General features: G+C 42.3%; 1 protein-coding gene across 2 annotated transcripts in view; it reads right to left on the bottom strand.

The window, feature by feature from the left end:
* Positions 1-17,523, bottom strand: part of myo1d (myosin 1D) — a 137,960-nt gene extending 120,437 nt beyond the window's left edge. For both annotated transcript variants that reach the window (XM_083787987.1, XM_083787988.1), the window contains exon 1: positions 17,023-17,523. In XM_083787987.1, coding sequence (XP_083644113.1) covers positions 17,023-17,117 — 95 coding nt within the window. In that variant the 5' untranslated portion in view covers positions 17,118-17,523. The remainder of the gene's footprint in view (positions 1-17,022) is intronic.
* Positions 17,524-24,495: the final 6,972 nt, after the last annotated feature.

Below are 24,495 nucleotides of genomic sequence, written 5' to 3'. Positions count from 1 at the left end.
TTGCTCCCATCTTCTGTGTTTCTCTCTCTCTCGTTTCCCAGCAACAGCTCTAGGGAGGGGTCCTGTTGGGAAAAACATCCAAGGAAACAGACACATTTCACTTCACTGCCGGAGAGAGAGAGAGACAGAGAGACAGAGAGAGAGAGAGAGAGAGAGAGAGAGATCCCACCTTTTACTACCTTGATGCACGCACACACGCACGCACGCACTCATGCACACGCGCACACACACGCACACACACCTCCTTCACAGTGTAGAGTGTAGTTCACTTTAGTATTGTGTCATTACACCAGCATAGTTCGTAGTGAGGGCCTTCGAGTTGTGACATAAACCACACATTTCCGAGTAAACCCGCCCCCCTTCGAAATACCTGAGGGACCCGAATACCACACATACTAGGGTACACACACACACAAATGCATACATACACCCACGCGCACACACTCATGCACACTCCCCTCAGATGTGAATTACAGAGCGAAGCCGAGCACGACCGCCGTCTCCAATCTTGTTTGGGTGGGTCTTTTTTATGGTTATCCTGTCGGTGGTTAACTAGGGAGGGGAGCCGACGATTTATGACTTTCTCTTGTCAAACAAAAAGATAAAGTGTGGTCAAAATTAAGCTTGAGAATATAAGAAGCCCCCCCCCCCCCCCCGCTCTCCTTACACAACCTGGCTGACACACAAGCCCTTCCAGCCTTCCTCTTGACCAGACACCAAAGTGTCACTAATAAACACTCAAATCATAGCATGTCCCAAAATCACGGTGACAACAACCCAAATGTGAGTCATAGTCTATTATGTATGATGTGCAGGGATTCCCATAAAAGGCTTGATGCACTGTACTTAACCTTGTTGCGTGAGGTGTAAGTTAACAACATGTCACTGGCACGTTACGAAATTGTAGATTTAAGTATAATTCTGGCTTAAGTGATGCTGCAGGGACACACAAGGGGAATTTCATACACCTACTAGTCTGCATTTACAATTTTACATTCACCCAGGTGGTGGTGGATGCAACAATGCAAGGCACCAACTTGCTCATCATCAAGTGTCTTGCACTGAAAGACATTTGAAAGTAGGGCTGGGCGATATGACAAAATCTCATATCACGATATAGAATTTATTTTATCACGATAACGATATACTCACGATATAGCATATTTTTTACGATACCTATTTTTTTATCTAAAATAATTGATTTTTGTTCAAGTCGAGTACTTTACTGTACTTGGGCTGTACTGTACTGTACTGTACTGTACTGTACAAGCTCTCCTCCCTGGCCTCTGTCTGTGTTAGGCTGCACAACAGTGACACTTGGTGGTGACAATAGTTATGCTATTTCCGTGCTCGGATACAGGGACAGGGACACACATAGCTGTCTATAATGGTTGCACCACTCAAAAAACAATTAAATTCACATTATCCAGTCTACTTATATGAATATAATACTGATGCCCTTCCCATGCACAGACAGGCCCAAAGCAAGTACAAAAATATTACAAAATAAAATGTATATAATAATAATTAGAGGCTGAACTCAATTGTTCAGCCTCTGTAGACATTTTTAAAGCACAGCTCAAGACCCACTTCTACAACATTGCTTTTAATTGATCTTTTATTTTTTGTTATTCATGTCCTCACTGTATTGCATCACTGCTTGTTTTTTAATGTCGTTGCCTTGCTTTTCTTTTTTTCTCCATTGCTCTGTAAAGCACTTTGAGAGCTGCATTTCATGTCATGAAAGGTGCTATACAAATAAAGTTTTATTAGTATTATTAATAATAATTATTATTATGACAATTAAAAAGAAAAAAGAAAGAAATAAGACGTTGCCATTCAGAGTTCAGACACAGAAGTACAGGCCTGTGTCTGCATTAAATTGGCTTAAGGAAAAAATAAATATCTCATGTCACAGTTTGTCACTACAGTTGTTTCAGTTCATTTAAGCTCTGTATAGGGAATCAACATGTTCTGTTGTAGTTATAGTTTAGTTTGTTAAAGACGTTGGGCAGCTTAACGATGTTTAATTGACTACAGGCGATAGAGTGAGAGAGAGTGAGAGAGAACGCGATCTTGTCGTCACCTCTCCATGCCCAGCTGTGCGTATATGCGAGTCTGGGACGAGTGGGGCTTTTTATTTTCCTTTTTTTTTGATGATCACAACAAAGTCAGCGTCTTGTGTTGTTGTTGTAAGCTGTTGCTGAATTAAGGACTTTTCAAATGGAATCATTTATTTGGAACAATAAAACAAGACAGGACTGCACAGGTAAGAGGAACGTCTTCGTCTTGGAAGAAGTTTGCAGTGCACCCGACGACGGACAAGCTTATTGTTCAACTGTGTAAAACATGCGTGGCTCACGCAATTTATCAATTTGACCCAACATGAAACCTGCATTTATAACAGTGAATGACCGGTTACTTTAGGGCGCGTTCGGAAATAGCGCACTAGGCGCACTGTGCAATGCAAACTGATAGATGAGTTCGCTCCGGTGTGGTATTTCCGAACGTGCCCCTTACACCGCTCTGAATCTCGTCAGCCATCATCTCCCTTCATGTAATCAAAACCACTTCCATATCCATACAATGGAAGACGTTGCCCCTCTTTTAGGTGCAAGCACCACCTCGGCTTGTGTTGTGGTCGTGTTAGAGTATATAATAGAGAAGACATCCGAAAGGTGTTGGCTCACTGTTTTCAGTGCGCGCGGTGGGCTGCTGGGCATGCCGTATATAAGCGCTGTGACGTAAAATACTGCCGTAAAGCGAAACGGCGATATAAGCGATATAGCTTTTTTTTCGTGATAGACATTTTCTATCGAAAATACGATATATATCGTCATATCGCCCAGCCCTATTTGAAAGACATTTGCTCACAGAAATCGCTGTACCTCCTTATCCACTGTCAACTTTAAAAAACTAAATGTAGGACTAAAATGTATGCAGGTTGAATAAGATTAATCAATCTTCTGTTCTGGACCAAAGTTCTATGGATGAAGAATACACCTGTGAGGATGTGAGTGTGAACAACATGTGATTTAAATCACACTGTATTTAAATCTACTCGGTGGAAGTCAACACATGCAGCCTGGATGGATTGGATTGTCATGAGAACTGTCCGAACGAGTAGGGATCATCCCAAGAATGCTAAAATGGTAGAGCGTTAATCTGTGACCGCTCCACTTTTATCTCTGAGGTTATTAACTTATTGAGACTGACAGTAATACATATCTCACTCTGGGGCATCCTGTCTCCAGCATATAGTGTTGTCATTCTCATACTGCAGCAGCTTTCACAGAAGTCTGCAATAAATCGTTCACGTTTGTTTGATTCTTTCTCTAAATATTTGAGGCAGATATCAATAAACATATAATTGACTGTCCTCTCTTTGACTAACCAAACGGATTCCAGATCATTCCTTAATATGTTAAAGTCCCAGAGCAAAACCTTTCAGTGGAGTCATAAAAGCTGTCGATGTGATGATAGGATAGCATAAACAGACTTGCATGGCTGGCCAAACTAAGAGACGTTTTGGAAGAATATCACATGTTTTAAGTAACATGATTTACAGAAAGAGCTCTGACAAAGAAAAACCTGGCACTTAATTTAAACCTCAAGTGCAAGAGTTTCTTCAGATTACATGCATGTACTGTAATGATTATGTGATTATCACCGTGGCGCCGTGCACCACATAACATGACACCTTTGGTTAACTCAGCAGCTGTCACAGAGGTAACGTACCAATATTAAAAGCTCTCTGCATAGAAAGATCCTGCGTGTCAAGAGATTTTTTTATTCCCCACACAGGATTTTACTCTGGTGGCATTCTATTCTACTGACGACATGATACAAATGACGCTACTGCTTGCCTGGTTTCTAAACTAAAACTTCAACTCACACTCAGACCATGTATAAAAAAAGAACATCAATAACCTTTTCAGAAATGGGTCCCATGTTAGTAGAACAACTACAGTGAAGGTATTAAAGATGTGTTGCTCCACTCTACCACCACCCTGTCTCTATCTTTTCTTTTTACCCCTGTGAGACACGGACCTCCATCCAGCATCTGGGCTCTGCATTAAGGGGGATTTTCTGCCGCTTTGTAAAGGCCGCTTAGTGCTAAACAGCAGCTCCCAGCCTGTCTGTGAGCAGACGTGCGCCATCAACACTTAACGCTCCCACCCACCCAGGCACCCACCCACATTTTGGCCTGTGGACAAATCAATTCTCCACTGTAAACCGACAATGAAGGTGGTTCCCTTCCTTCAGGAGCTACCGGAGCAACAGCTGGCTGCCACGGGGGCTGTAGTGGAGTCGTGAGTTATACAAGAGTTTGCCAAACACAGCGCCATGTTGACACCACGTGAGCACTCGAAACATAAATTGCAGATATTCCCCCCAAAAAGCTGAAACATGCTCTTAACAAGACGACTGTTGGCATCCACCATGGAAAATACATTATGGAATATTAGCTAATTTAAAAGAGCAAATAGCAAGGTTTTCTTTGAGATGGAATGAGCGGTATTTCTTGAAATATTGTGGAATTAGTATCCACTTTTCAGTTCAATGAATGACCCCTTTAAAAGAAAAAGAAAACTGGACCAAAACCCTTGACTTGCCTGTGATGTTTGAATGCATAAAAAAAAGAACTGCATGAGAACCCATGAGAGTCATGACTAAGACATGTTTGTCCCGATAACACAGGGGTTTTCAACAAGACCTTGTATGTCGTAATCTCATAATCTGCAGCTCTGGGTTGAACACGTCAGCCCAGCCAAAACCTGGGGTTTCCCATCTAATGACAGCATGTCTGCCTGCTGATGAACGGTACTTATCACAACATCCTGAGAGAGAGAGAGAGAGAGAGAGAGAGAGAGAGAGAGAGAGAGAGAGAGAGATGGAAAACATCCATTCCTAATGAAAAGGAAGGAAGACACAAGGACTGTACAGACATGACCCAGACACACCCATGAGTCTGCGAATAAAAGAAAAACAAAAACATATGAGCCTAAAAGCCCCACTAGCAGCCCCGTTCAAACTACAGAGGGTATGCGACTAGCCGACTACGCGTGACATCATCATATAACCTGGAAGTTAACGTTACTATAGGGCAAACAATAACTTTCTGGCCAAGACAATCACATACATCCAGATGGGAAAAGTCCTATCTGATTGCATTAAACGACGTTAAACTATGTCAAACTCTCAACATTGCCACTCGATTTGGCACTCACTCATTAGCCTCTATCCCAAAGTGGTTTGAACTGACACAATGCCAACCTTAGAGCCGTGCACTCTCACTAATGGGGCTGAAAATGGGAAAAGCTCACCTAGATTTAAAAACTCATTACCAGTGACAGCATTGATGTATTTATTGTATAATCACGGAAGGATTAACAACACATAGAAATAAACTAAAGTTAAAGTTATAGTGCATATAAATGAAACAAGACATCTCAAAAACATGGTTCTCACCAGGATGGTGACCATGCAGAAGAACACAGCTTTTGTTTTGTGCCCCCCGAACAAATATGCCCTCACAACAAAGGATATTGCAATCCACCAGCTAAACATGCCCACTGTCATCATGTTGTGCTTCAGCAGTGGAAAGCCATTGTACTCCGACCCTGCGTCTATCCTGATGTTAGCACACACTTCCTCTACACCAGTGGTTCTCAACCGGTGGGGGGGTCCCCAGGTGACAGTGAAGTGACAATTGAAGGACTTTTAAGAATACGTCAGGGCCCAGGCGGTGGCGTAAGCGTCTGGGCACCCGACTGGTAATCCAGTCGCAGTGTGCCGCGGGTTAGACTCCCGAGCCCGACGCGGCCTTTACTGCATGTCTTCCCCCATCTCTCTCCCGTTTCCTGTCAGCCTACTGTCTGTCCCTTCAAAAAAACAAACAATAAAAGGCGTAAGCCGCAAAAAAATAATCTAAAAAAATAATAATAATAATAATACGTCAGAAAAATAAAAAATAAAAAACGATCATTACTGCATCAATGGTAATCAACAAACTATACAATAAAAACTGGTCATGCATTGGCCAAATTCACCATTTGTCAGCCTTCTGATTGGTCCCTGACTGACTAACCAGCAGGCTCTTTCTGCCTTGTTCCGACCTGGTTCCACCTCGTTTATGTTGAATTTGTAAAAACATCATTTTTGTAAAAAAAACTAAAAACAAACATGATATGCCCAGTCACCATGTTGCAGCTGTGATGTTCCTTTTTACTGACACCAAAGTTTAAAATAAGAATTGAGTGCACAGAATATCAATATGAAGCAAGTGAAAAACATTATTTCAATGGTAGTGGATGTAGAGAGAGGATTTTTATCCAACCACAGAAACGGCAACCATTGGGCGCGAAGAGGGGCACAACCACAGGTGGGACTTGACAAAGGGTGAATTGTCAAATAATTTAAGAAAGAGAGTGAAACAGAACATTTTAAAATAGACAATCTACAAGAACACAACACCTCGACGCAGCATGTACATCTGCTATTTTCAAATCTGTGGAGCCTTACCGAGTCAAACAGAATTGAATGCCTCAACTCCTACAATCCAAGTGCTTGTCAGGTTTGGGGGTCCCCAGTTCAAATATGATTATCTTTGTGGGTCACGGCCTGTAAAGGTTGAGAACCACTGCTCTACAGTGACATGACAGTGTAGAAGTAGAACCTAATGTAGAGCTGCGACTATTCATTTTCTTGACAAAAATTAAAGATTCTATCGATTACTCTTGAAATTAATTATTTTACTGCAAAGTACGAATATATTCGTACCCCCCAGCTATGGGACGTTATCAGACCCCCCCCCCCCCGTATACTCTGTACTCTATACTGTGGTTGAGCGACCACAGAGCAGCTATTAACGTTGATCCAGTTGCTATGCAACGCCTCCGTCACCACCAGATATGGGACGTTACAACTCCTCTCCATTTACCTCGGTTCAAACTCAAAGCAGGAGTTTCAAACCTCCATAACTTGGAATCTAGGAGAGCTGTCCTTGGTGATCGTCAGCCATCCAAAGTTCGGATGTCATTTGTGCCTTCGCATCGCTCCCGACATGTAAACGTTTCTGGCGACAGGTAAACAGTGTGCGCTAATGTTAATGATAGCCAATGGTTACTGTGAGTTAATGTGGCATAGGCGCTGGCATTGGTTAACTACATTTATGCTACCAGCTAGCAGCAAAAGACAACATGAGTGTAGTAGGAGGTGTGTCACAGTGCAACAGGCTTACATTACATGCACACATGGATGATAGGCTGCAATGAACTTTGCCTTGCCTTCACATCACTCACAGTAGCTTAGCTTAGCCATGTGTTCCACCCAGACATGCTAAATACTAAATAGCCCCCCTGTGGCAGCTTGGCAGCTCTGGATACTGAGGAAAATGGGAGCCAGGTGTAAACAGCCATGCACAAGACTGGGTCGCTGGACGCTTCCAGAGAACCAGGCCAGGGCCCATTCTTTTTATTTATTGTCTGACTGAGATCACAGCCACCACAGACACACACATACACTCCAAACCCACCGACCCCTTGCACACACACACACACACACACACACACACACACACACACACACACACACACACACACACACACACACACACACACACACACACACACACACACACACACACACACACACACACACACACACACACACACACACACACACATCGTACACACACGTGCGCGCACAGCACCACACCCGAGATCTGACCTGTGACTGTAAGACAGACTCAACACACACACAAAGAACAGAGCACTGCACTCAGATTAAATGTCCAAATTTCAATAATAGAGGCTTTCTGGTGAGGGAGGGGTTCAGATTAGGGACCTGTTAGCTTTGCAGAGCCTGTTTGCACTTTAACACGCCGTCGGCGGCTGATGTAAAGTCGCTGCACTCTGACTCCGCTAGCAGACAGGGTGGAAAGGAGGAGGGGAAAAAAAGACTGACGAGAAAAATGAGAGAGAGAGAGACGGAGAGAGAGAAGGCCATCCAAGGGAACCAGACATTACTCAACATACTATTTCAGGAAAGAACAAACTCTGATTTCTATCAGGGCTAAAAAGAGGGCAGGACAAATCTCAAAAACAGACAGATGGACACACAAGACAGTAGAGTAATAACACAGTAGGGGAAAGGAGATGGATCTACTGTAGATATAGACTAGGGATCATTCACCATTAGGGCTGTCACCATCATCACATTTTAGTTGGCAATTAATTGGAAAACAAAAATAATTGATTTTTTTGGCATCGATTTGTGTTTTTGGCATCGAAAATGCGAACATAAAATAGAAATGACATTGCTGTTGTGATGTGACGCATTGTAAGCTAAATAAAATCTGCCATTAAAATCTGCTATTTCTGCTATGTTTTTTTGTTTGAAAATATATGAAGAATGTTCAACATGGAATGATTATGACGACTATGCTAAATAAATAATTGCGATTATCTCAAAATAGTCACAATTAGGCGAGTGTGTAATAACTGTGACAGGGTCTAGTCACCATAAAGGTGACAGAGTGACACTTTAAAGTTAGGCCTATAATGAGCAGGATTTGCGGCCCAGCTGTCCTCTAGCGCACACCTAATGCCCACAGAGAATGTCCAGAACAACATCAAATCAAACAATAGAGGTTCAAGGTTGTTCTTCATTAAATTACAGCTGGTGCATGCGTACATGAGATTAAAATGTATTTTTGTCCTTCAGACAATGTATCAGCATAATAGGGTCTAATAATAATAATAATAATAATAACGAAGAAAAAAAATACAAACACAGAAGCAACAAAAAAATAGTTGTTTTATAATGGTTTAAGCCAGGTGTCTAAGGTGTAAGAAGGAAGGGTTTCTCTGCAGATAAAGACACCACCACACACTTCTAATGAGTATACGTATCTGAGAGGGAGTTATTCTTGGCATCTATACAGTAGATTGTTTTTGGGGGGTTTATTCTACTGATTCTACTCATTATACCTTTAGCCCAGAAGACAAATAAATCATGATGACACGATGAAAGAACGGTGCACAGTGCAGCGAACAGTGTGACTCATCATGCAGAGACTGTGAAGTGATGCGAGGCCCGTGGGCTTGGCTGTGAAAGTGAGTAAAGCGCTCCACCCCCACCCACCCAGCCTCAAGGCACGGCTCCAACAGGTGCGCAAGAGAACAATAGAACACAGGAGAAACAGGAGAATGACATCACGGCCTCACACACACACACACACACACACACACACGCAACACAACCCCTCTCTGACTCACTAAACACAAGAACATTAGAGGTTCCCGTAAGAGTCGAGACCCTTTAGCCAAAAATGATTAAACATTCATTCATCCAGTAAATGAGCCTCACTCTGAGATAGAAGATAAAGAGTGTCGTCGTATAAATGCCTCATATCATGTCAGCGCAGCGGGTGAGAGGGGGGTGGGGGGGGCGCTGCTGGGAGCTCGCATTCTGCACTGCAGGTGATGTGGCAGTTGAACTGAGGATGCGTGGCTCATTAAAGAGCCAGACCTTTGACCAGGAAGCGTAACCAAGGCAAACATTATACACGCTGTCAGTGCATGGTGGTATTACTGCAAGACTGGACTGAATTTGACGCCTTTGACGGCTTATGGTGATTGACTCTACAGTGTGTATCCAAAGAGATGGGGGGTAGAGAGAGAGAGAGAGAGACACACACACAGAGAGAGAGAGAGAGAGAGAGAGAGAGAGAGAGACAGAGTCAGAGGGAAACACATACAGGCAGACAGACAGAGAGAGAGATGCTAATGTTGGTGCTGTCTAAGTATATACCCTGAAAGCTTAATGATGCATCACGCACGCACGCACACAAACACACACACACACACACACACACACACACACACACACACACACACACACACACACACACACACACACACACACACACACACACACACACACACACACACACACACACACACACACACACACACACACACACACACACACACACACACACGGGACTAGAGAAAAAAGACAGAAACGAGAAAAAGGAGGACAGACCAAGACAGAGAGAGAGAGAGAGAGAGAGAGAGAGAGCCATTAAGAACACTGCAAACCTAAGCTGTGCGTCCTACAGCCAACCCCGCCTGCCAACGCAGGCAGTCCACAAATGAGACGTCTGAGAGGGCTGCTGCTGCTGAACTTATTTTGGGGGGGAATAAAGCTCCATGAGCACAGCCACAGCCCCTGTTTATGTAAGGATGGTAATATGTTTCAGATTACAGGGGGGGTTGTATGGAAATTCTTGTGGCGGGACTGGACTTTTCATTGCTGGAGAACAGCAGAGGCGGCCCGCGACTTTGTGCTTTTCCTCAATATGTCGTCTATAAATCTGGTGTTCCCCCCCCTCCGTGGCTAGGAAGACTTCTCTTTGCAATGCCGGCGGCTTGTGCCAGGCGGCACTGAAGCAACAATTCACGGTACAAAGGAGGGAGACAGTTTCCTTAAAAGGCACTGGTATAAATTTAGACCCCTATATGTAGTAGCGCCAAAAGGGTTTATTCAATTTGGCTTAATCAGCCTCTTATGGGTCTATCGGATACCTTTAAGTCTGTCATTTGTGAAGCAAGCTTCTAAAACGAGTGTGCTGTTTGTGAAACAAGCTTCAAAATATCTGATACCCTTTACTTGTACTTTTTGTGGTAAAAGCACTGAAACTTTCTTCTTTCCTGCCTTGATCTCCTTACCCCCTCCACCCCCCACTACCACCTCTCTTCTTCCCTTTCTATGTTTTCTAATTTCACTCACTTTATTTACTTGTAAAACTGTGATGTGACACTAAAGCTGACTAAATTCTGATTCTTCTGTCATTATGACTGATGTGTTGGCAAGGAGATGAGTCAAATAGGCCAGTGAGGAAAGGAAAGGAAACGGGAGAGCACTCTCTATCTGACTTCATCTATAAATATTTCTCTTCCAGTCACTGACCACCACCGGGAGGAGAGAGAGAGAGAGAGAGAGAGAGAGAGAAACAACACTTTAATTGGCAGGTTGGGATCAAATATTCTTAGAGAAATCTGTGGCGTGTTATCGCCCAGTTTCATGTCGGCCGCCGGTCTCAGACCTGTCTGTCAGTTTCTCTCTCTGCACACGCACATTTCCTTTCTATTACAGGAGGACTCACTGACATGAAAGGCATGAAAGTATGTGATATCTGGCAAAGAAAGCTTCCGTGCCAGTGTGTAAACTCCAATGGAGCATGGATAAGGAGCGGGCCTAAGCCATATGAACAAACACTGTCTGGTACATAACATTTGTTTTGATACTTTCACCTGCGCACTGAATGTGAAAAAAGGCAGGTCCTTGCACTATTGGCTAATGTCTCGCACGAAAAGGAAGTATACACATGTAGCCTAACCCTTGATCGTGGATGTCTGACACTGAAGCGGAATCGATCCACCTGAGCCTGCCGGGGTACTTCGATACCGGGCGAGACAGAGAAAGGGGGAGTCGGGTTGCAGCGCCCCTCTATCTGCCGTTACATCTATAAATGAGCATTTAAACACCTGAGACGGGACAGCCATTGTTCCAATTACTCTCGTATGTTCAAAGTTCAACAGCTGCGGGTGAAAGTGATAAAAATCGAATACACTTTGGACAAGACAAAACATCCAGCTTCTCTGTCCTACGATTCCCAGCCATGCTAGCAGAAGAGCTACAGGAAACAATGAAATGTGAGGACCAAAGTCAAGGAAATGCCAATGGGAAGAAGAGGCCAGCTTCCCTGCTTCCTTGCCCTCACCCCCCTTCATATTATTGGAGGCTTCCGGTTCACAATCCCCTCAAACGCCACACAAGATTAAAGGTCAAAGCACTTAATATATCCATGGGAGCAGCTCATGCACTCAGAGAGGAAAGGGGTATTCTGGTTATGATCACCATATCATAATGTTCCAATAGCTAATGCATTGAATAGATAGAATTATATAATTTAGCATCCTTGCTGTCTCCAACAAAATAGTCCTAACTGCACTGCAGACTGTGCAGAGCCAGGTGGATGCTTATTTGGCAACTACTAGCCTCTATTTAGTGTGTGTTTGTATGTAAATTGTAAACAAATCACAGAAAAGCTAAATTCATGTTCAAGTCGTCTAAACTTGCTTGCAAACTTGCCTTTGTCTGAATTTGTATTGTCTTGTGAGACAAACCCCACCCATGGACTCTGAGCAGTATAACACAAGTAGTAACATTATTTGGGTCATATTATGACCCATATTCTGCCAACTGAAAGCTGTCTTTCTTTTGACTCCGTTTCATTCATCCAAACACAACAAGTCTGTGTAAATAAATTGAGCTTCATAGTGAGAGAACACAGAATCAGCCTAATGGCCTCCATGGTAAAGTACATGTCAGCTATTTAATCTGAAGTATCACACGCCCATTTGGATGAAGAAGAATTCAGAAAATGCTGCTAATTGTTTTGGAAAAACACAGCTGTTTGCCAGGAAAGTTTCCCTGCTCTCCCTGGGACACACGAAACAACAGTGCCTCATAAAGACAAGCTCAGCAGCGATAACATTGTACCATGCTGGCGGGCTACAAGTGAGACCAGTTGGATGTACACTGGACACGGTAGCTTCTGCTGGATAGAGGGATAGTTAGACCCTTGGAGAGTTTGTTTTGCTGCTTACTAGAAACTTGCTCGCCATTGTTATTTTGGTGGCATAACTTCTTGACTTCAAGCAGTCTCACCTTTGTTCTTGCCAACCGTGTAAGAGCCCCAATCTAAGCGTGTAGAGATCTAATCTAGGCAAGTATATACATTACAATTAGATTTTTCTATAGGCTTTACAAACAGGACTTGGCAGTATCAACTAGAGATATGCTCCTTAGAGCGCATATCTCCGGCAGGCTGGATTGCCTAACCAGAACTGGAGGACTTTACATCTAGAAGACCTTATCAGTGGAACTGCAATGCTAGGGAACAGCTTGGAACAGCAAAGCTTTTTCCTCACTGAAGTCTAAACACAAACAGGTCACACGGAATCCGATTTCTACAAATGCGACACATTCAGAGGTGGTTTCAAATTTGATTCAAAGCTGATTTCGGGAGATCCGTCTCAGTCTGAACGCAGTAACTGGATCTAAATCGGATTCCATGTGACTCGTTTGTGTTTAGACTTATTTAAACAAATCGGATTGCAATCTGGATGTGGCACAGATCTGATTCAGGCTGGATTTGGCTGCCAGTCTGAACACAGATCTGTGACAGATCCGATCTGGTCACAAGAGATCAGATTTGAGAAATAAATCATATTTGAATTGGATTTTACTGGATTTCACTGCAGTCTAGACTCTAAATGGCGCCTCAAGGGTTGTGATGCCGATTTGAAAGATTTGGTGTGGAGTGTCTTCCTTTGCCTACCGGGAGTATGTTCATGCAAAAGTTTAACACTGATCGGTCCAACAATGTGCACAGACAAATGATACTCCCACACATAGTCACGAAGATGCAAGATGCAGCTTACAGCAGGCGTCTCTTCCGGAATTTTTAACAGCTGGTGGATGGGAAATGAAGCTTGCGTGCGGCTGCAACTTGCAGCATCGACCATGCAGAAAACCGTAACCGCTTTGCCCACGCTGCAAGTTGCAGTCGCAGTCGCACGCGAGCTTCATTTTCCATACACCAGCCGTTTAAAAACCCGGAAGAGACGCCTGCTGTAAGCTGCATCTTGCATCTTGGTGAAGCGACTGTCTGGAAGCGGCTAAACAGACAGGGGCAAAAACATCATCTCCGCCCCCCTACCTGGTGGCCTGCCGGAGATAATAAGGCTCTTCTGCCAACTGGTGAATTCAGGCAGAACTAGTCCTCTACAGGAACGCAGCATAAATGGATTTCCGACCAAATCTCCACAAAACACTGGGCATCTGCTATGGTCTATTTATGGACTCTCTCAGAGAGGGCAAACCATTCAACCCCACGTTAAACCAAGTAAATGTCAACTCCAACAAGCAGTCTGGCCAAATCAAGGGGCAAGGGGACACAATCTTCCACAGATCTTTCTTCACATGCAAATCGCTGGGGGACTTGGCCATTATTAGACACTTATCATAGCAACTTGGCAAGCAATTAACTCAGAAACTGGTTTCTCACAGAGACATGTAGCGCCATGGAAGTTCACGTAGTTCCTTTAAGACAGTAACTACAGCAGGGAGGCAGTCAGACAGACCCCTCATGACCCCAAGTGCTCCTACACCACATTGTACTAATTTAGCCACACACACACACGGGGCGGCGGTGGCTCAGGGGTAGAGTGCCTGGATGGTAACCGTAAGGTTGCCAGTTCGAACCCGGGCTCCCCCAGAGTTACTGTCGAAGTGTCCTTGAGCAAGACACTGAACCCCTAATTGCTCCCGATGTGCTAGTTGGTGCCTTGCATGGTTTCCGCTGCCATCGGTGTATGAATGTGTGTGTGAATGGGTGAATGTAATGCACAATCTCTGTAAAGCGCTTTGGATAAAGGCGCTATATAAATGCACCATTTACCATTTACACACACACACACACACACGTGGAGGCTAAGGGGAAAGAAGCAAAAAGGAAGTGCTCCTGGTTGGTCACACCCTCTGCAAATAACAATCTGCACACACCATCTCCGGGCCGCGCGGTCCTACTGGAGGGAAAACAAACAGGCAGAAAATGGGGGAGGGCTCGGAAAAAGGAGGCCCGCTGCCCTACTGCTTACTGTATATCCTGGCCCTCCGCCTTGGCTGCCAATGACTGTCATGCTGGAAAGTGGACATAACAAAGTTAACAGCGATGGTTAATTTATCAGCGCTGAGTTGCCCCTCATACTAAAAACATAAACATACTATTTACATACTATTTTTGCCACTGATCAGCGAGCAAGAGGGTTAAGCATCTTGCTCAAGGGCACCTAAAGAGAGAGAGAGCATTCCTCACTTCCAGCAAACACAAGGGGGGGATTCAGGGCTAAACTGTAGAGCCACGGGTGAAAACTGAAAAGGAATACATAGTATGATGATGATGAGCACAGTTTATGAGTGTTTATTGATACTGAAACAAACAAGCTTGGAGAGGTAGACTCTAGACCTCTGTGTATTTACTGTAGATACCCTCCACCAATGCAATAAGCCTAATTTAAAACTCATTTTCTGGTTTCTTATTTTGTCTTTATTTGAAAATGATCCTTTTCCGGATAGAAAGCAACTCCTTTGATCGTGAGACAAGTATAAATTAGCTGTAAGTGGGCTCTTGCAACAAGTGGGTATCACCACACACACAAGGGCCAATTACACTTGTTGTTTTACAAAAGGCTGAAAGGCCTCTTTATCGTCACCAAAGCCGGCCACCTGTGTTGGCACAAAAAGGTTTCTTGAACGTATATTTATTCTGAGGTCAAATCAGTGGTTTAAGTCAGTGTCACTGCATTTTGGCCAATCTATGCTACAGTACAGATTCACAGAAAACAAGAGCCATCTGCAATGCATCCTTGAGATGATCTAGAGATTTACAAGCCACAGCAATTAAAGTAAATATTGGTACCTCAGGGAGTCTAAAGTCCGACTTAGATGGATAACGGTTGGGCAATCCTGTGCAATATTTCAGCACCAAGGTGAGGTCATATCATACAATAAGGAAATGGCAGTAAATGGCAACTGATGATAATAGCATTGCACTGCCAAATACCTGCCCGAAGAGAAATAACACCAACAAAACAAGGTCTAGAATAACTTTCCATAATATTTTGAAAAACAAGAGATCAATTATTCTTTTCATGAGTTCATGTCTTTCCGAACAGACCTTTCCAGTGGAAATGTCACACTTTGTTGCTGAGAAGGCCACTGTGTCACTGTGCCATCTGGTGATGCAGTGTCTACCATCACAGTGGGTAGTCAGTCAGTCACACCACTGTTCTGGGGTGTGTGTTTTAACTTTCCCCACCGATGTAATGGAATGAGGTGGGGTGGCAGGTTCATGAGAGCCTTTGGAAAATGTCCACCCTCAGCCACCTTCACTGACGTTCACTGACAGCCTGCTTGCCATCATCACCAAACTGCTGAAACCACAGCTGATGCAAACTAGCCTCCTGTATGGGAACTGGCTGTTTCGAATAATGCTGTGTCAATGGGAGCACTGTGATTCTTTGGGTGGAGTCCCATTCAAACGCAGCATGGCTCAAAGAATATTACCGGTCCAACGGAAAAGACAACATAAGATGGAATGTCTTTAGTAGTGGCTCAATCCGAGACCAGATCAGAGCCTCTATTGTTTCTGCATACCTTTATGAATATTATCAGATGACCACAACTGCACATGGGTAGTAGTAGGCTACAACTTGAAATTGATATAGCTATAAACTCCTCGGTTACGAAATGCAAATATGTCTAACATGTTCTCTAAATTAAAATTTAATTATCAAATGTAGGATAAACAGCCAAATGTCAGATACTATAAATGATACTTATAGGCCCCCTAGGTTATTGATTATGATCCAATTCACTATTCCAGCCTGTCTGTAACTCTGTGTATACACCTGTTGCTGCCTGGAAATGATATCAGAATTGTGGACATCAAAATATTATACCAAGAACCTGTGTGATGCTGTACTGTGGTCTGTGGACCAGAGACTGGACCAGTGGCAATGGCCCTCAAAGTGGGGTCCAGGGGGACTCGAGCTCAGGGTTCGTTGAAGAGGGGTTTCTACATTTACCTTTACAGGTCTGTAACTCTTACAGTATACAAATGGAAATGGACATCGGAACCAAATACCATTTGTAATTTGTATACTGTCTGTCATCAGGGGAGACCATGAAATGTAAAGGTTAAAGTTTGATTATTTCATTGAGAACCACTGGACTTGTAAATGTGTGACTAATCGTAATGACGCTGTCAAGGCGCGCTGTTCAGTGACAGACAGACCACTGAAACCTCAAAGGTGAACGACCCGTGGTCTTTTTGGTCTGCTCTGTCTCTGCTTCTGCAGCTCTGCTACTGTTAGGTTTACTCACCTAAGTTTGAGGTTGGCCATGAATTCCTCCAGAGAAACGTTGTCAAGAAGGACAAAGTCAGCCTTTCCGAACTCCAGACTTTCGTGTTCTGCCATAGCTGACTTTATCTTCTCGTTTATTCGGCTCCGTGGAAAAAATATATTCGCTGTATTAACTTCAAAGTGTCCCACCGCGGCAGCAAAGGTAAACAATGGCGCGCTGCTGCACGAGAGCACCTATACTCCGTTGTGAGCGGTGTGGTCCATTTTTATTCGAGTGTACTATACAGTCGTGGTGGTTAAATTATATTTTCGCTCATTTTACATATAAAAAAGTCGCAACGTAAATTGCCAGTAAAAAAGAGGGGGATATAAATAGTGCAAACCTTTGTCGAATTTTAGTTGCTGGCAACTATCCCCCCGTGTTTCTGACAGAACTGAAAAATTAATTCCACATTAGGTTCATATCCAATTATCCATGCAAACTTTTTCGCCGAATTTTGTATCCTGTTAGACTGAAAAGCAGTCCATCCATACTGTAGCGCTCTCTCTCTCTCTCCTTTCCTTGGATGTCCCTCGTCCACACAGGCACACACTACTGACCAATAGCATCGTATGTCCCGCCCACCGCCCTGTTGAGGTGTTGGTTAGAATTTGTGTGTAACATGAAAACTATTGAAACAATTTCTCTAGACCGCTGTCAGTGTTGGACCGTTTCTTTCTTTGGTACATACTTCAGTGATGACGGGGGGGGAGGCATTTATGCTACGTTGTAGATACCGGTAAATAAATATGCGTGAAAGCATCAAGTTTGGATTTCACTTTTCTGCCATCTATGCCCATATAAGGACAAAATAAAGAATTGTTTATCTACATTTTGCCCCATTGCTTTTCAATTGGACTACATAGAAATGCAATTAAAGGGAACCATGTGGACCCGGGAGCTCAAATAGTTGAATTATTGTCCTTAGTTTGTTTTAAAACAATACGTGGTATGGTTGTTCATATTATATTTAATGTGATTTAATATCACGCTGACTGACTACCATTACAGGTAGATATTATAAATGTATATTATTGTCTCCTGTATTATAGTATTCTTCTAGCCTAGCTGCTCTCTGCTGTGCTGAGCATAGCTCAAATAACCCGGTTAACATAACTTCCTCTTGCTTTCATAGATGCTAGGGTGCCATCTTGTGGAAGACAGAGGCAAGTGACTCATATATTACAGCGTTGATCTGCATTAGTAGTAGGCTAAAAATATAACTTCTGGGAACTCAGATTAGTAGTAGGCCTACAGCCCTACACACTGATGCATTGAGACAGGTTTGTAGACATTTTATATGAAATGATCCATCGTAAATAGCATTTCTGTAATCCAGCCTAAATTTAAATATATACCGGTAGGCTACATTTGCAGACCCCACTCCCGACAGTTCTTCACCTTGATGGGGGTGGACCCGGTGGAGGGAGTTCTTCTCCCAGTTCCCATGGACCTGTGGAGTGACGATGCCCTGACCTCTCCTTGGGGGTGGGGGCTGTGCATAGGTGGTGCCATAATTGTCCAAGCCAGAGCAGACACCTGTTGGGCTTCTGCAGGATTAGATGTTAGAAAAGGGCCTTGTAGAAAAGGCGGGACCAAGTCTTTGGTCAAAATGCAAAACTATCAAAATAACAACAACTCGTAATAAAGATCGTTAAACTAAGCATGAAAATAAAAAAGGGAAAGTGACAGGAGGAAGCAAGAAGCCCTGGGTGCTTATACGAGGCCTCTACAGTATATAAAATACAATAAAGACATTATAACAAGATATAAATCATTTCCAGTAGACATGATTGCAGTATATTAAAAATATATACAAAATCTACAACATGATTCAAACATACTTGATAATATAAGACATGATTAGAGACGAGAAGAGAATACAAATTAAGTGATTTGGTCAATCAGAACAACCTCCAGTTTGTTCTTAAACAAGTTCAAAGAAGAAAGTTGTAAACCAGTAGAATATTTGTCCCAAAGTGTAGTACCTCTGTATCTAATAGAAAACTGACCATGACTAGTACGATAAAGGGGGTGATGGAGATGACTAGCCTGTTGAATGTTGTATTTGTGGACTTGAGAATTTGTTTGAAAGTAATTACTAAAAGGCCCGGGGATGTAGTTGGGGGCTATGTTTAAGCTTGTAAATAAAAAGTGTTAATCTGGAAAACCGTAAGTAAGGTTGAACATTTTGAAAAGTGGAGCAGAGTGATGGAGTCGTTTTGATAAAGTAGCAGTTCTAACAAATCTTCTGGAGTAGGTAAATGGTGTGGAGGTAAGAGACATAAGTGCTGGCCCAGACCATATTGCAATATGTTAAATGTGGTTAAGAAAAGGTGTAAATCAAGCTGTAATATAAAGTAAGCAAACAGTTTTGATTGACAAGACCACACATGTCTCTGATGACACCAAGTGATCTAGAAACTTTGTTGGAAACTAGATGTGTTCTTTCCAGTTGAGTTTCTCATCTACTAAAACTCCTAAGAATTTATAGAGACTTGAGATATCTCAGTATCCTTATTAGTGATTTTACAAGTAGTACAATATTTTTAGTTTTTTCCACCAAAGAGAATAAGAGCCTTGCATAGTCATTTCCATCATTTAGTTTCATCTGACCCTATGGGGAAGCTGAGCCTATAGGGTTGGTGGAACATGGCACAGAGAGAATACAGAATGAGAGAATGAGTGGAACCAACGTGAATCATTCTATTTGATATAAAAGCAAGTTGTCCATAATTCATCTACTGGCTACTACTGGTACCAGCATCTGAGCAAAAGGAAAACAAGAATGACTGTATAGAAGATGAATGTATCTCACGGCATGTGTTATATGGTGTACCTGAGACAAGGCATTCTGTTGCTGCTGAAGTCTTGTTTGTTCATGCCAAAATGTGGTATAGGTTAAGATAGGTTACATAATGGCAGCTCACATAGTTTCACACACAGTATATACTGGTATATGACTTAAGGATAAGATAATAATACATGTAATAGCCTGCATACTTTGTATGCAAACAAACAAACATTATGTATGCAACTGACCACATTGTACATAGTATAAGCTCACCCATTCTTGAGATAAGGGACAAAACTTTTTTCAAACTGGATTTTTTTTTTTTTTAAGATACATTCAAATCAAATGGATGTATTTGTAGACACAGGTCTCAACTACCAATATTGAGAAGGAACAGGTTTTTCGCATAACATTTCTTTCTAAAATGGGACATTTATGCACTTAATACCTGATTCATGTCAACTCCGTCAGACACACTAAAATATTTTTTTATTGAATTTGATCATTTCAACAATAATATAAAGTCCTCAGTTATCTTATACTGGCTTTCAGTAATCAAGTTAAGTAATACAATTATTTTAATATTGTTTTTTTCCAATATCACACTATTATGAAATATCCAATTTCTCAAATCCGTCATTTCAACCTCTATTTTCAATATTATAACATGAAAACCATGTAAAAAAAAAAAAAAATCATCATTACGTATCATTTCAGTTGGTGTTTCAATACATATGCACAAAATATTTAACATCGAATTTTCTATTTCTTTGGAAATTAACAAAAACATCACGGGACGAACGTCTGACGGAGTTGACGAACATCTGACGGAGTTGACAAGTTTAACTGATTTAGGTTCTAGACCACCTAGGATCTTGATTCTGGTGACTAATCCCACATTTTCAAGGATGAGGAATACAGTGGTACTATTTATATTGGCCCTGTGACCATGGCAGCCATTTTCAAAATGGCCACCACCTGCTGTTATTTTACAATAACTCAAGTTCTACACCACCTAGGATCTTGATGCTGGTGACTAATCATACATTTTCAAGGATGTGGGATACATTGGTACTATTTAGATTTGTCCTGTGACCATGGTAGACATTTTTAAAAATGGCTGCCAACTTTTTGTTATTTCCCAATAACTCAAGTTCTACACCACCTAGGATCTTGATTCTGGTGACTAATGCTACATTTTCAAGGAGGAGGAATACAGTTGTACTATTTAGATTTATCCTGTGACAATTGCAGCCATTTTCAAAAATGGTGGACCTGCTATTATTTTACCAATTTAGTCAGGGAATATTATCAGAATAATGTCAAATCTGTGATTACATTTCTTACCAAGAATTTTTTCACCAATGTGTTTGTAAAGGTGTCTACTAACATATCCCACATTGGTTTCTATTGAACCACCCTAGGGGCATTTTTGACAGCTGCTGAAAGTTGGGTACCATACCAAGTGGCTATGGCCAAACTAGGGAGTCTATGGCCAAACTAGGGGTCAAACCCCTTCGGCTAAATTCGGCCATATATCCACTGGCCCAAATGTGCTGACCTCATTTTGTGATGACGGCTATGGCCGTTTTCAGCCCAAGGAGTGTTCTTCGTGCATAGCTAATGCTTGGAATGCATTCAGAATCATGCAAACTCCCTAGTTTGACATGTCACATGCTACTTAAAGCATAATGAACATTTTGCCTTATATAGGTTGTTGATGGTACCCCAACTTTCAGCGGATATGTTAGTAGACACCCTTCCAAACACATTGGTGAAGAAAATTCTTGATAAGGAATTTATTACCAGATTGTATTAATAATCCCCTGACTAACTCATCTTCTAGACCACCTAGATCCGACTTCACCAACAGAGACCCGATTGACACCTAAACAACAAGTTTGGACAGCCCCACCAATTAGTGTTACGGAAAATAGCAAGTGTCTACCCTAGGCCCAGAGGGAGACACAGAACTTTGATGCGGCTCAAATGTTGCACGACTCCTCAAAAAGCTGCCACCAGAGATGAGAGCTGAATTCTGCCGCACAATGCTCTGCGGCCCAGGAGCAACCAACACCATGTTGGAGTTCTCTGAGTGGTTGAAGCACGAGTCCTAGCCATATAGCCTGTGCAAAGGCAAACACCTTGAAGACCTGCTTGAGGTGAACAGTGAGCAGTGAACAGTGAGCGAAAGACTGAAGACAGAAGATCTGCCTTCAGGACTATCAGGCAGGATGTGCAGACACTGAAGGCATCAGTGTCGTTCTGTGTCCCCAGCATGTCAACCAAAGCAATGTTACCAAATCAAAGGAGCCTTCACCTCAAGTCACCTGGGGCTGGGTGAGCAATCGTATCCTGTATCTAGCCTCACAACTAAATACAGACACTTGGCCAGACTGCCGTTTGAAAGGGTCAAACCCTTCATCCTGATTGGGGAAGACCACCCCACCTAATCACACCAACCGAACAAGTGAGGTTGGGGCCTCCAGGTGGGCCAGCAGCCATCTGCACAAGACTGGGCTGGACCCTGCAGGAAAGCAATCTCCAGCCAAGACAATGTAAGTTGACTATAACAGAGCCCCAGAACACAGAGCTCATGAGAAGGATGGAGAAACACTGGCAGGAGGCCACCAAGATACAACGCCACACTGCAGTGGCCAGTGAAGTCAAACTGTGCGTCTTGTGTACCTGAAAGGGACAAGTCAAAGGCCAGAAAGCCCACCTCCTTTTAATGTCCTGTCAGTAGCAACTCAACCTGCAGCTGAAATAAGCCCTGACCCCTCCCAGAGAAAGTTCATCCTTGAAAATGTAATGATTAGTCACCAGAATCAAGATCCTTGGTGGTCTAAAACTTGAGTTATTGGTAAAATAACAGCAGGTGGCGGCCATTTTGAAAAACAATGGCTGCCATGGTCACAGGACAAATCTAAATAGTACCAATGTATCCCACATCCTTGAAAATGTATGATTAGTCACCAGAATCAAGATCCTAGATGGTGTAGAACTTGAGTTATTGTAAAATAACAGCAGGTGGCGGCCATTTTGAAAAATGGCTGCCATGGTCACAGGGAAAATCTAAATTGTACCACTGTATCCCTCATCCTTGAAAATGTAGTCTTAGTCACCAGAATCAAGATCCTAGGTGGTGTAGAACTTGAGTTATTGTAAAATAACATCAGGTGGCGGCAATTTTGGAAAATGGCTGCCATGGTCACCACGAGACAAATCTGTGATGGCCCTATAGCCAAAAATGTTCCTTAAGGCATGCTCTAACTGTGTGCCAAATTAGAATACGTCCCATTATTCAAAAACTATAACTTTATTGTTTTAGGAACACTTTTGTCAACTCCGTCAGATACATGTCAACTCCGTCAGACACAAAACCTGACGGAGTTGACGTCTGACGGAGTTGACAAAATGTCATTTGTTTTCATCTTAACCCTCTGTAGTACAATGTAGCCATTTTGTTTTTGCTTCATTTGTTAGCTAAACCTAACCCTAAACTAAAATAATAAACATTATTTTGGAATTCTTAACAAAGATCATAATAATGTCCTGACGGAGTTGACATGTAAAAGCTGTGACCACCCTGATATCAACATTGTTTGTTTAAAATATCAAACAATTGAATGCTTGTCAGACCAGGTGCTCCACTGTTGCAACAAATACAAACGGGACTTGGAAAAGGAGTCTTCAGGCTAAATCTGTCGACAATATTTTCTGATTAATTTAAGACTTTTAAAAAACCTGACGGAGTTGACGGGAGACGTGGGACACACATTTGATATGAGATAACTAATGGAAAAAATAAATTAAAATTATTGTGTATATTGTTTGCTATGTTGTTGACAATCTACTTTAATTTAGTATGTATATTTATGTGATTGTGACAGTATTAGACACTTTTTTAGCAGTTTGAAATTATGACCACTTGCTGGGGACAGGCGAAATACAGGCGTTTTTGTGTACAGTGCCTGCTTTTAACTAATTCAGATGGCATATGAAAACAATTATAATGAAATGAATGGCATAATAATGCACAACTGTATTACATGTAACTTTGCAAGTGCTTTTATTTTTATTAAATTTATTTATTTTTAACAATAATAAGGCTCTTATGTGTGGGACATGTTTTTTCCACTTTTGTCCCTCATCTCAAGAATGAGTGAGCTGCATGGTGAAATGTTGATCCTCTATGTTACAAATCTTGAGCACAGACTGGAGCTAAAATTAATAAAACAAATAACCACACATCAGACAAAAGTTTGTCATACAATGCTCGGAATAAACACACTTATTATTCCAGTGTTCTTATATATACTGTAAGTGCATCCAGGGAAAACAAGAACGTATTTGATGCATAATGCATGATGTTCCATCCGTCATCTCTAACTATATATTGAACATCAGTAGCCAAAAGCAGTTTACTCACGAGAATGTATCTTCCCTGAGCAGCTCATTGCACATGATGCCAGTATCGCAGACACGACTACAACTACAATCTCCGCGAGGGCCAAGATCCTTGTAGGAAAACAACAATTTTGTACATCTGGCTGGACTACTATAAATAAATGTACCTTGTACCATCCAATCACGAGCTGTTTCATAAGAGAGCTTGTAGTAGACGTTCACAAGAGAGAAGCCACGTGAATTCTGAA

The sequence above is a fragment of the Protomyctophum parallelum genome (assembly GCF_964188405.1).
Source record: "Protomyctophum parallelum genome assembly, chromosome: 17".
Taxonomy (NCBI): Eukaryota; Metazoa; Chordata; class Actinopteri; order Myctophiformes; family Myctophidae; genus Protomyctophum; species Protomyctophum parallelum.
Note: the sequence above shows the minus strand (reverse complement) of the source record. Positions and strands in the feature narration are given on the sequence as shown.